The 13947-nt window shown below is 35.1% G+C and overlaps 1 protein-coding gene across 1 annotated transcript; it reads left to right on the top strand.

Moving 5' to 3' along the window:
• The first annotated feature begins 816 nt into the window (after nt 1-816).
• Nucleotides 817-13698, top strand: LOC139699469 (uncharacterized). The gene is made up of 5 exons (XM_071598189.1): nt 817-950; nt 1116-1245; nt 7767-8415; nt 9764-9943; nt 12366-13698. Exons 3-5 carry the CDS (start codon nt 7855-7857, stop codon nt 12555-12557), a joined length of 933 nt encoding a protein of 310 aa, XP_071454290.1. The 5' UTR covers nt 817-950; nt 1116-1245; nt 7767-7854; the 3' UTR covers nt 12558-13698.
• The last annotated feature ends 249 nt before the right edge of the window (nt 13699-13947 follow it).

The raw sequence follows: 13947 nt of genomic DNA, 5'->3' as shown, positions 1-13947 counted from the left end.
GTTTCATCCTTTTAAATTTGACATCTTAGTTCATAATGTATTTTTTCGCTGCTTTGTCACTCTTCATCAGTTTATTCATCATTAATAATTCCAAGAAAGTACATATTCTAGATCGCCATGATAAAAATGTGTTGTGTATAGAAATTCTTGAAGTCTGATCGCATTTACATGGAAATTTCCATCTGGACATGTGAATAATCTAGTGCAATGAGATTTCATTTTCAATTCATTAATTGATTATCATTTTTTGGAAGGCTTTTGAAAGCCAATTATAATGTAAGGGAGAACACTCGTGGAGTTGGATGAGGAATATGAGAGGATTTAAAAGTGAAATGGAATTAACTCATTGGGCTTTATAACTGGAAAACTCTTCGACGATTGATACCTGCAGGGCCAACTGGGTGTTGGTGGCACTTTAACAGTGTCCCAGAGGCACGCGATAATGGAATTTTAGCGGGGTAGGGGCGTGCAGTGACGCAAGGTAAGAGTATGCAGTGAGGAAGAAAGATATATAAGGAAGAATCAAAATAGGGGAAAGGAGAGAGAAATATAGGGTGACCAAATAATATTATAGTCTTAATAGTATCTTAGTGCCTTAAGATTTAAATCTCTATATTTTTCCCCTTCCTTTAATCCTTATTAAAATATCTTTTTTCCCCAAGACTCTACTATCTACTATAGAGTGGTTGCAATTTTTGGCATACTTGAAATACAAATTGAAACTCACCGCCCTCAAAGATCCGTCCGATTTTTAGTTATTTCGATCTCTGCGCTGGAAATCATTTCGAAGTTCAGTTGTTTTTCCGTCATTGATGGTCGAATGTTGTTACTTGTTAAACACACTAGGTTATTGAGAATTTAGTCAACGAAAGAATTTATGCCATCTCTGACGTAGTCTGCAGAGAATGCCATACTCTTCCATGTTAAATTCGATGGGAAACGAAAAAATTGTAAGAAAAACTTCATGATTTGTCAAATAGGACCCTATCTTTAGTATCCGTTGGTCTTTGATAGGATGTTTTGAATGTTCTGTAGTCTGTGAAAACAAGTACTTACTACCCACGAATCTCTTTTATTCGCTCTTTAGATTAATTTTTCATGTTCTTCTTTATTAGGAACGTAATTTGGAAAATACATTGCAAAGAACTCGAAAATGGCCACCAAGTTATGACTTAAAAATTATCAGCGCTACTAGTGGAAAATTGTAATGAGCATTTACAATCAGCCAAATTTCCATCGATTCAGGTATGTTATGGAAATGTTATCATTGAGATTTGAAGAAGTTGTTATTGCTTGTCGAGGTACGTCGCTACCTTCATTTGAAAAGAAGTGTTGCTGACTTTCTTGGTGTTTGGAAGTCTTCATTCTCCGTGAGTAGCCCAATTTAGTGCGTTCATAAGGCAAACCTAATAAGTGATATGTGCGAGTAACCTAGGAGGTTTCTGATGATTTTTTTCAACTTCGGCTCGGGTTTCTTTTGCGCGCTCCAAAGTTCAACACAATTGCATATGCTGACTTGAAACGTACGGCTTACTCATGATCTGTTACTCATTTCATTTTTATGTTCTTAATGAAGTGCACGATGCTGATCTTAAGTGACCTTTTTCCGTCGATAAGTCAATTTTTAAAATTATTTTTCATACTTTCATTGCCACTAGTATTGTGAATTTTTGGAATAATTTGCGATTGATTTTCGTCTAGCTTGTCTTGACACCTTTTTGTCTCATCGGCACTGGAACGTGTTTTGAATGTTTTTCTATCAAATAACTATGACCTACATGAGCTTGTAAATCAATGCTACAATGGTAAAGAAGTAAGCTTGATAAGCATGAATACTGTTACTCACTAGAATTTTTTTTCTTCTGTATGCTGCAGATGATGAATCATGGTTTATTTCCAACATTAGCTGTAAGGAGTTTTGAGCTTAGAACGACCCAGTTATTTTGTAGACTTGATTTTTCACTAATTGCATGCTCCATTGACATGATTTGAGATGTCCATCTGTCTCTGCAATGATGGCAAATTTCAATGAAGCTAAGCGTTTTCTGAAAATCCAGATTTCAGTGACTTTTATCTCTTTTGCCCGGCATTATTGCAATTTTCCCTTTGCCCTTGCTTGCAATTTTGTTTTATGCTTTCGATAGAGAGTGATAATTGAGATAATGAACCAGTTTCCCTATTAATAAAGCTCTATGTGAGGGTTATGCAATTTCTCACAGTTAAAACCTTTCAATTTGGTAAAAGCAACCGTTTTCCTAGATATTTTGGAATTCTTTAAGTAATGCCCACGTATGAATAATGAAATTTTATTTCATCATTTGGACAACAAATGATAAATGCATGGATAACCTCATTTTGTATGTATCAAATAGTAAATGAGTAAAAAATCAAATTATCAAGGAATATGATTGGTGAGACAAATAAGATTAAGAACTGTACTAAAGCTGTGGAAAAAAACAAAGTGAGTTAGCAATCCCCATTAGCAGCATGGGGAAGGTTGATGAGTGGGAAGTACACATTACAGAATTTAACAGATACCTCCATGAAAGGAGGCCTACCGAATGTGCATAGAATAATAATTAAAGGAAAATTCATTGACTTGTGAAATTATTAAACGTTGGTCCTTGGGGTCATATTCACACACACACACTAAAATTGTACAGGGAGTTGATTCTGCAAATTCCATCCTAAAAAAATATATAATAAAAAAGAAATGTAATTCATTGAAATGCAAAATCACTCTCGGCTCAAAATCACCCTCTTGAGTAACTTGTGTATTCAACACAAGAATCTCTTACTTCATCAATTTCCCAAAAAGAATACAAGAATGATGTTGAAAAAGTGCCCTGAACTTTGACATTTGGTATTCCACCTGTCAACCTGGCCTCGTCAGAGGAGGAATGTTAACTGGAGGTTTTGTTTTGGTTAATGGAAATATTGTCTAGGACCCAGAGGCTTAGGGGTTTAACATCTTACGGAATGCAAGATTAGGTAGTGCATATCTGGGTGACAAAAATTTTTATGAGGTTTTGAATAAATTTTATCCAAATATCTCAGTTATTTCTCAGTAATAATTACTTGAAAACAACCTCTAAATAGACATGTATGAGGGCTGACCAGAAAAGTAACTTATGTTTCAGCCTATGTGGCAGTGGGTAACGCTAGAGCCACCATCTTGGTGTCTAAAAGTCCCTATTCTCGGTATGAATTCTGCGGTGGTAGTGTGCAGACTGTGGTTCTGCTACTTTGCTCACTGCAAGCTGTTAACATGTGCACTGTAATAGGATGGAGAGGAACATAGAATGCAATCAGGATGTATTTGTTTGTTTAGTAGATTTTGAGAAGGCACTTCTTGGACTGATTCATGGGGAAGTAACGAATGTATTGCAGAAAATAGGAGTAGATTGGAGGGATAAGAGGCTGATCCGCAACCTCAGACTGTCAGGTGCAAGTGGTGGACTGAGAGAGAGATGGATGGGCAGTGTTAGGAAGAGGAGAAAGGTAGGATTGTCCATTATCACCTATGCTGTTCAATGTATATGTGGAGGAAATGGTTATAGAGACATGAGAAGACCTGGGGATAGGATGAAAGTCAATTGAGAACTCACAAAATCAATCACGTTTATTGATGATCAATATTCATTTAGCCAGTCAGCCAAGCAAGCATTGCTGAGTCCAATGGAAAGCTGTGGTGATAGATATGACATGACAACAGTGTGAACAAAATATAGGATATGAATAACAGTTTCAAAGTATAAAAATCATTTGCCTCATCCAGGATACAAATGAGGGTCCCTTGATGTCAGGTCAAGTGCTTTAGCCAGTTAAGCTGCTGATAACGACATCAAGGGATGTGAATTTGAATCCCAGATAAGGTAAATGATTTATACTGTGAAACTGTTGTATTGGAATATGCATTAGACATGCATTAGAAAATGACTCTGTTAAAAGTTAATGTTGTGGCATCTCCTGCTGTTTCTTTATAAAGATTAAGGAGTTTAAGAGAAGGAAGAAGACTTTAAGTTAAACATTACAATGGGAGGATAAAAACTAGAGCTGGTAGAACAGTCTTGGAAGTGTTTTGGACCAAAATACTCAAGTAGCAGAGACATAAGAAGAAAAAATGCTTTCTGCTAGGCAGTTTTGAGGAGGAAGATTGAGTTGATGACAGGGATGTTGAGGAAGGATGTTAAGAAATGGCTTATGAAAACTTTGATGTGGAGATTGGTTTTGTACAGCACCAAAGTATAGCTATTGAAGCAAGAAAATAGACATAAAATTGATTCTTTTGATACTTGGGTTTGGAGACGAATGGTAAGGTAAACAGACAGGAAGGAAAATAAATGAGGAAGTGCTGTACTTGGTGGGGTAGGGAACTAGTGGGAGAAGCCCAATGGGGCAAGAAAGATGAATACTGAGCTTTTTCATTTCCATATAATGTTAAGAACACTGATATAGGTTGGATTGGTATAGAGGCAAGGAAGAGGTTGGGGTTAGGATAGGTATGTTGCACAGCGTGAAAGGAGAAAGGAAGTGTGTGGAATTGAAGAGGTGCTTATTGTATGTGTCAGATGTCAGTTGGTGTTTTGAAAGTAGAGGCAAGGAAATATATCATTATAAATAATTGTGTGTACTGTGTCCATCTGAAACATAGCTTAACCGTAGGAGTAGCAATAATAGCATGGTAAAATGGTAGTAATACTTTGTCTTAAAATTACATTAAATTTTGTATCAGTGAGTACATCAAATAACAGATATACCACTTATTAATATTAATTATATGTGTAATAAAAAAATATGAGCAAAAAATGTTTTCATTCTATTTGTAGTCCTTAAACAATATGGTAAATTAATATTTGATTTATTTACCTGGAGTATTCTGATCCACAGTGATAAACGAAAATCTCCTTAGTATTTTTGTGGGAAATTAATGCAAAAACATGTTTCAGGTAATTGACCATTGCTTCTTCAAATGGAGGACTGTGAACAATAGACTTGATAATTGAATATTATCCATTTTTTATTGTTAACTAAAATTTTATTACCATAATGGTAATACTGGTGCTTCCCTGTTGATTTGCAGGGAAGAAGTTGTTTGCTATCTTAAATGTGCATGTGCTTGATCTTATAATTTCAGAAGTTCAGAATTTATTGACTTTTTACATCCATACTTTTAAACTAAGGTCACTGATGAAATCATATGAAATATTTAACTGTCGAAAATGAATTGTAAAAAACAGCACACTTCTCATTTCTTGCAAAAAACTTATTATTTACTTTTATGTGAAATGTGATTATTCATTCAGTTGATTAAAGAAAATATTTTGGTTACTTTATTCATCATAACCATAATTGTCTTCATATAAAATATTTAAAGCATTAGCCCATACTGTGGTGGCACTTTAAATGCAAGTATGCGATGTGTGCTTGTTGGTTCAAATCCATTGTTAGTGTTTTAAGTATATACCCCTTACACAAATGCCTAATTGCCATGGCTGTCCAAAAAAAGCTGAGTGTTGGATTATAAAGGAAACATTTATCTGTTCTCACGGTTTCATTCATGCTCTTCTGTTTCCAAAAAGATAATATTCTCTACCTTAGGTCTCAATCACATGCTCCCATATCTTTCTTGTTCTCTTTTTCCCTCAAATCATTTATTCTAATGTCATACATTTATTTGGAACCTTAAGTCTCATCATTCTCTCAACGTGGTTGAACCAGCGTAGTGAACTTTCATAATTGTCTTTGACCAGTCCCTTTAGTCCATATTATTTTATGGCCAATTCTTACCTTACCCTATCTCTTCTATTTTTATTACAAATATGCCTTGAGTACCCAATACCCACTACACACAGTGCACATTTATGGTTAACCTGGCATATTCTCGTATCACTGCCATTAACTATGTGGGGAGGAGTATGGTTTACACAATGCTGTTATTGCTGACTTATTAAGCAAAAATTTATTTTGTATAAACTTCAAATAATGCCCATCACCTGCTGGAATTTACAACCTTTTCAAATCTTTGTCTAACCAACTAGCTTTTGCAAAAATTTCACTAGTAATAATATCATCCATTTACTCAATTATACACTATTTACACTCCCTAAGCAATCATTTTCCCCATTCTCTTTGTCATACATGACATTTTATTTCAGGCACATATTCAATTTTTTCTCTCTCCACATCATTTTCACGTACATCAACTATCATAAATTCATTCATATTTCACTCCATTTTTATAAAAATCCTATAAATCACCCTGATCCAATCAACAGTCCTCAAGTCAATTTTCATCCTAGACGTTGTCACTACTCCTATTTCTTAAAATGTATAAAAGGGCCTGGAATGTTGACCAAATGGGAATATCACCTTCATTCATTTTCTACCGCCTTGTATTTCCCTCTATGTCCATTTTTTGGTCTTAACTCTATGCTGCCTGTCATGTTTTCAATAATCCAAGACTTTTTCTTGGTATTTAAAAGTAATAAATGTTGAGTAATGCAAAGTATACTAGTATTTTCAGTAACTTTGTCCTGTCCGTGATAATTGTGATTTAACTCTGCCACATTTGGTACATTTTTGTCAATATTATATTATTGAAACCAAGTGTACTCATACCTGAGGCTTACTTTCACTATTATTTCAAAAACCCTTCTGAAGGAGCTTTGGCTCATGAGGATGATTAATTTCTAGTTTTAATAGTTATATTTTTATTATTGTAATTATCTGAATATAAAGTTAATTATTAGATTTTACAAAAAAAATGCTTATCCAGTGACTGAATTGCTTATATATGCTTAAGGAGATGACTCAGTACAATAACAGTATATCTGGCCGGTCTTTGGAATGGAATCTCACAATAATAATTCCGGTTGAGGTATTATGAAGTATATTCTTGGAATACATGAAGGAATTTCAAAATGATGTATATCTTGAGCATTTCTAAATGTCAGTGATTTTGCACATTCCTGAAAACTTTGGAGAACTTACATATTTAGAATGATAGCTTTTTGAAATAATTTAGTGTAAGTTCCTAAGCATTCTTGTGACATTTATTGGTGATGAGTTTGAATTAAAAAAAAATTATGATGTGACACAAAAATGGTTCTTCATAAAATCAAAATTCTCTAAAAAAAAGTAAGATAAAGGTGTGAGTCATCTTACCTTAAAATATTACAAATATTTTAACTCTTAAAGACTTTATTCCGTAATATGAATAGTCTTTTAAAGTTGCAGGTGACACATGCCTGTATTTCATTTCATTCAAAATTTTTGACTTTCGAAAATAAAATTTGTAGGTTTCATTAATGGCTTCATTACAGCTGATTGCCTAACAAGAAATTAAGTAATGTTGCTAACTTATCAGTATTGCTTTTTAGGAGTATTGATCAAAATTATCATTTTGAAAAATATATTTGAAAATTGTCATTTCGGAGTTTTACTTATTTGATATAATATTGTGAAAAATGAATAATGTTATTTAAATTCCTGAAGTTTTATATTCATGACTACAGTGTTTCAGATTTTGAAATGAACCTCTTCATGAAATGTCAAATAATTCTTGATCTGCATTCTCACTGGCAAACATATATACGTATGACAGATTTTTAGGAATTATCATGGTGAAAATATTATTTTTAACTGGGCTAAAATCTCTCGGTGCTCTTGTGCACCTCAGCTGGTGGTTTTCCTGAAAATGTTTTGTTAATTATTAAAAAAGTATCCTTCCAATAAGTTGCTATTGTTTTCATTGATTCCTCAAGGTAATTGCATTTAAACCATGGAGTAGCAGCTGGGGATGAATTATTGGCTCCATTCTAAAGCCCTACAAATGGTCACACCTTCCCTGAAATGCACTTCTGGATAGACAAACGCAGCCAGGCATGCGGTGGTGCACCTCCCGGCCGGTTGCGTGGCCCTCCCATCCCGCCGCATCGGCGCCACCAAGCCCATGGCCTCTTCCGTTCGGGCCGCTCGGCCATCCCCCGCCGCTCCATCGCCAAGCCACCCCCTCACCGTCCCAGATCGAGGCTGAATGCCCCACCTCCGCCCGGGGGGGGGAGGGCCATGCCCCCCCCGCACCACCATGAAGCAGTCATCCCCCCTTTGGAGCACCCCCCAAACATCTCCCTGTCCAGGCAATCTGAGTCATTCAGCCCACCTGTCCCACTGGGACACACGGGTCTGGACTCGGACCTTGTGGCCGTGAGGAATGCAGAATGTGCGCATGCCCCCAGTTCCCGTCCACCCCCGCCGCACGTGTTTGGGGAGGAGTTGGCGAGTGATGGGAGTCAAAGTGGAGGTGGTGCCATCCCTCCTGGGTCCGTGAGAAAGCTGCACTGTGGCATGTGGGCTGGTTTTGCGATGGCAGTGTTCTTTGTTGGTGGGACCAAAGTCTACTTTGACCGTCAGGTGAAATTAGAATGCTTTCCTAACTCTGCTTTGGATTTTTGCTTTTTTTTCTGTGGCATGAATGAATTATGCTGGTGTAATCCAGAGTAAGAGATACTGAAATATCAAACAAATGTATTTGCATAATATGCTTTATGCTAATATTTTTGTGGTAATAATGCAAACTTTTATTTTAGAAAATGCATAAAATACAAAATCCATCAAAATAATAAAGTGGTGTAAAAGATGCAGAAACCTTCCATGTATTTTTTTGGAATGGTATCTGATAAATCATGCAGAAAATAGTGGAATTTGATTGAAGGTTCAGATGTTTTGGAAAATTCCTGGGAAGTATAATAAAGAATATTATATATGAAATCATCAAACTTGATTACTCTTGGCTGTTTTCTTGGTCCTTTGAATAAAATTTACAAAAGATAAATGTGGCAATATGGTAATTGATAACTAATTATGTGCAAACAAAATTTATATTTTCTGCCTGTCCTCTTTATTTTTTACGTATTCCAAAACTGCTCATGGGTTACAAACATGGGTAAGAGAAAGGTAATTAGACCTATATAATGTTTTTAGCCCCAGTTTTTTATATTTTTTTGCACCAATTGTTAGCCCTACTTACTAGGAAGCAAATGATGATTGACTTAAGTTTCAATTTACTCAGTTGAGCTTTATTTGGTCAAGATTTGTCAGTGTGCCACTCTTCACCTTGATACTTTTCTTCTGTATCATACTAAAAAATCCATGACTTATTGCCTGTGAGCACATGTCAGGCTGAAGAAAGCTGGGTCATTTTTCACTCGGTTAAGAAGATCAAAGCAAACAGGTTTGATTGCCCTTCTGCTCCATGGAGTGGTTTTTGAGTGTCATCTTGGAACACACATTTCCCCCGCCCAAATATTGGAATAATATGTATCAGATGAAGGGTGAAATGTTTCAAATTAGTCTCACTGTTCATCATACTTGGTGCTAGGTAATGGTCTGACCTCATAAAGAGTCCTCATTTGACGTCGTCACCGGATCTTACAGTTGAAGGCCTGCCTGAGTGAGGTTTATCTTCCACTGCTTAATTCCCCAAAAATGCTTTGTGCCTCTAAAAACCTTTTGCTCTTGATAAGGAATGCTCCCCATAAGCGCTTTACAACTTTTCAAAGGTCGAACTTGCAGGTTCACCAAGTTAAACAAAAAACTTAGTGGTATAACAAGGTTTCAAATGTTTTTTCACCCACAAAATTACTCCTGGGTAAAGGAATGAAATGAGAGTAAATGAAAAAGTATTTGAAAATTATTTTGTGTCAGCTTCACTTTTTCTGAGAAATGTTTATAATTTGGAACTTGTGTGTTTATATATTAGGGGTCTGGAGTTGAAATGCTGGTGTTCTGTGCAATGCTTCTCCTGTTCTTGCTGGCTGGATGTATAGTATCAATTTGCAGATCAAGGGGTGACAGGCAGCTGGCACAACAATATTTGGAGGCTTTTCAGAACCAGAACCGGCCAGTTGACACTATTCACCAAACAGAATCAGCCCAGAGGGTAAGAAAATTTCTGTAATTTTGTGTTGTAGTATATTTAGTAATTATGGGTTGGCAGTTTCCACTGGATCTTGAGTGTAGAACTAGAATTACATTTGAATGAAAAACATTGGCTCCTGAAGTGATATTTATATTAAGATTGTTTTCACGCATGAAAACCTCATATAAGATTGATATTTCGTTTGCAAAGTATCAAGCATCCCAAGTTCTTAGATCAAATTTTTATAATGTGTTGCTCTTTATTCACACACAAAACCTCTCAATCAAATGTTATACCTGTATCCTGTGAAAAAAACTTATCTTGTAAAACTGTAATAATTTGGAATTTCATAAGGTTGCCCATGGAAAATTATCCACATAAGTCAGTTGTATGCACAGTAATATTTGTACACCCTATGTGTGATGAAGATGCATATTAATGTTTCATGTTGCATTTCCTGCATTGAAACATCCCATAAATTACATGTAAGTAATTTGGCACAAGAGAATATCCTCATTATAAAATTATGTGCGAAACCCTGTTGTGCTTACATAGTTTTATCTGCTGAATTCTGATTCACTAGTTATTCATCACAACATATGTAGATACAAGTGTTACTTCACATGCATACTTTTTATTGTTAAAATTGTAACTTTAGATGTCTGTACATCTAAATTGAAAACTCATTTCACTAGAAAGCTTTCACTTTCAGAGTGAAGCTAAAAATATCTCACACAACTTATTATTTTTGCATAACAGAAAAAAATTATAGAAAGATTTATTTGAAACCACTCTTTTGAAGAAACGACAGAGTACTTAAAAATGCATATTAATATAAACCTGTTGTTTTAGACAAGTTTCAGCTCATAGCCATTATTTAGCCATAGCCAAGTTTGATTACTGGTAGATAAGAATCATCTCATCTTTTAAAACAAATAGTCAATAGTTTACTGTATTGAAACTTGTTTAATCACATCAAAATGACTCTAATTCAAAAATAGTTTTACTTTCTTCAGAAAATGTTGAAGTTCGACAGCTGTTTGTACTAGACAAACAGTGAGGTTGCTCAGATTCTCATACGTTAAGGTTTCCTCAATTATTCAGGAATGTAAATTGTATCGTGTTTTACAATGGAAATATGAGGTGAAAAAACATTTTCATTTGATGGCAAAATAAAAATTTTGGAACAAGCTCGCTCTCATGATGGAACCATATTGGTTTGGTGAAGCATCAAGAGTTTTGGCCTCTACACTATATGCAATAGTGAAAAATTGTGATTAAATCCTGAAACATACAAATCAGTGTGGAAATGAGTCTAAAAAGAGAAAATGTCAAGAATTCCAAGGATGAAGAATTAGAAGGTTTACTGAAAGAATGATTTTTAAGTGCTAAATTGTGAAACATCCACGTAAATGTTGTCATCATGGCAGAAAAAGCACTGCACATTGCCACAAGATTGGGAATTGCAGGTTTCACAGCATCCAATGATTGATTGGATATGTTAAAAAAAGCTCAATCTTGTGTACAAGGCTGTGTGTGGTTGAAGTAGAAGTGCTGACACTGAGACTGCAAATCAGGGCAGGGTGTCGGAATTGAATAAACTTCTTGAAGACTATAGCCCAAAAGACGGTTCCTATGAAAAGAAGGTGGGTTTATTTTTTAGTGTGCTGTCAGCAAGAACACTTCTTTAAAGGGTAACAATGTAAATGGAGGAGTGTTTAGCAAACAAACTGACCTACTGTCTTTTTATCATTTGACAGTATTGATTTTTGAGAACTCCCTACAGATATTTCTCGGGAGTTTTTTTCAATGGTGTTAGAAAAAAATTCCTTTCCATTGAACTCACTAAAGGGCTCCATGACATTTTCAAACAAGTGGACATTAATATCAGTTTCGGAAATCTAAACACCTTAAAAAACCGACTATGTATTCTTAAAGACAGAACTCTGTCAATAGAAAAATCCAGAATTTATTTGGTGATGTACAGCGCTCGTCACATATACATTGGACAGAGGAATTGTAATCCCAGTACCAGGTTCAAGAAACTTTTAGCACTTTATAAAAATGGCCATTTTGAAAAATTGGCCATCGCAAAACACATTTGTGAAAATTTCCACCGTGTTACACACTAAAGATTTATCCTTAACTAGACACGACCAAAATTTCAAACTCGACGCCACCAAGAGCATGCACATACTTTTGCATAGAGACAAAATTATGAAAAACGAACTTGGAATCGTCTCTTATTCATAACATTCCTTTATTTAGCTTGGTTCTCAGGTTTAAAAGTAGAATGTAAGTTAAAGATTCAGGTATGATGTGGTGGAACTGTTTCAAAATAACCGAGACGAAGACTATTACAATTTTCCTCTCTCATCTCTCTCGGCTCATTTTCTTTCTGAAATATTGGGGAAATCTTAAGCTAAATGTAATTTTCTTGCAGGCCAATCGCCCTGATGCTGGTCCAGCTGTTGTGCAGCCTCCGACAAATGCTGCAGCGGTGCCGACGGAGTGCAGCTTGCCTAGGCAGGATGGGGGGCCTCCACCTCCTTATCACATAGCAATCCTGTTACCTCAGCCTCCCAGATCTCTCCCTCCAACACCACCACCCTCCTATGCCAAAGCAACCACTTAATAGTGGCTGTTGTAAAATGGATTCTAAAGTAATAACAAACACCCTTATGTGGGAAGTGTTGTGATGTACATTAACAGGCCTTGAAGAAAAATCATGGTTGAAATTGTTCTAAATCCAATGTTACTGTGAGAACTAATGAGTTCAGCACAAGCCAACATTCTAAGAATCTTTTTATAGTTATTGACCATATGTACATATGCTTGTTCTTTTATATTTTATTTTATCTGTGATTATGGCAAATATGGACCCTTTTTATGGAAAGTATTTTTTGTCTGGTGAATTTGATGAGCATAGGTGTACGGAAGTATTATCCAATGTACATAGATACGCGTTAATCGTGCCATTTATTTTTATGTTGAGTTTTTTGGAAGTTTTAGTGGCATTGGTGTGATTATAGTATTAATTTGCTTCATGAGCCAAGTCATAATTGATTTGGTATTGATGTAAATTAATTTGAAATTTCATTTATTGTGTTGCAGTTTAAATGTGACCTCATAATCCAGTCAGAAATTCTCATGATATTTGCTAAGAAGTATTGACAACATAGCATTCAATTTCAATTTAGCTGATAAAATTCTTCTCTTATGCAAATAAAGCAGATGTAGATAGGTTTTTTATTGTTATTGAATATCTTCAGCTATTGAGACCTCGAGGGAGGTTAAATCAATTTTTTTCATTAAAGACATGGAAGATGTGTATTTTTTTAGTAAATTGAAGTTCTTTCCAAATTGTTGTAAATGTAGTTAAGAACTCCAGAAATAATATCCTACTAAAACAATGCAATTTATTGGAAATAGATTTAACTTAAAAAGTGAGATTCAATGGTTTTCTTATGTGTGAAAATTTGCTAACTATAAGTAAATTAACTCTAGCTCATTGCTACCTATGCACTACAAGCTTTTGAAAGACACTAATCTACATCTGATTATGTACACAAAATTCGAATGACGGAGCATTGCTTGCAATTGACACTATAACCTGGCCTATTAGGCTATTAATTAATTTAAAAATATTCTATTCCAATGTGGATAATGACTAAAATATCATGTACCTAAATAACCGATGTGAATTATTTGAATGACGTTTTGAAAAAAATATTAAACTTCTTAATAGAGAAGATCCAAATATATACATATATGCAACAGAGAATGAACTTGTACTTATTTAATACCCCGTGAATTCTCGAGTATTTATGTTGGCGAAATACATGTTTTTTTCATTTCGTTAATCCACAACATATCAAGTCGCGAATAGCACAATTATGGCTTCTGAAAAAGTGAAAGACGATGAATTTTCAATATTTGAAGCATCGAGGCTGAAGGTAATTATTGCTGTAATTGTTTTTTTCGTGGTTGGTTGAATTAGCCTTATTAACTTCTAACTTACTGTG

This window comes from Hetaerina americana, unplaced genomic scaffold, assembly GCF_022747635.1.
Source record: "Hetaerina americana unplaced genomic scaffold, ioHetAmer1.1.p SCAF_1, whole genome shotgun sequence".
Classification (NCBI taxonomy): domain Eukaryota; kingdom Metazoa; phylum Arthropoda; class Insecta; order Odonata; family Calopterygidae; genus Hetaerina; species Hetaerina americana.
Note: the sequence above shows the minus strand (reverse complement) of the source record. Positions and strands in the feature narration are given on the sequence as shown.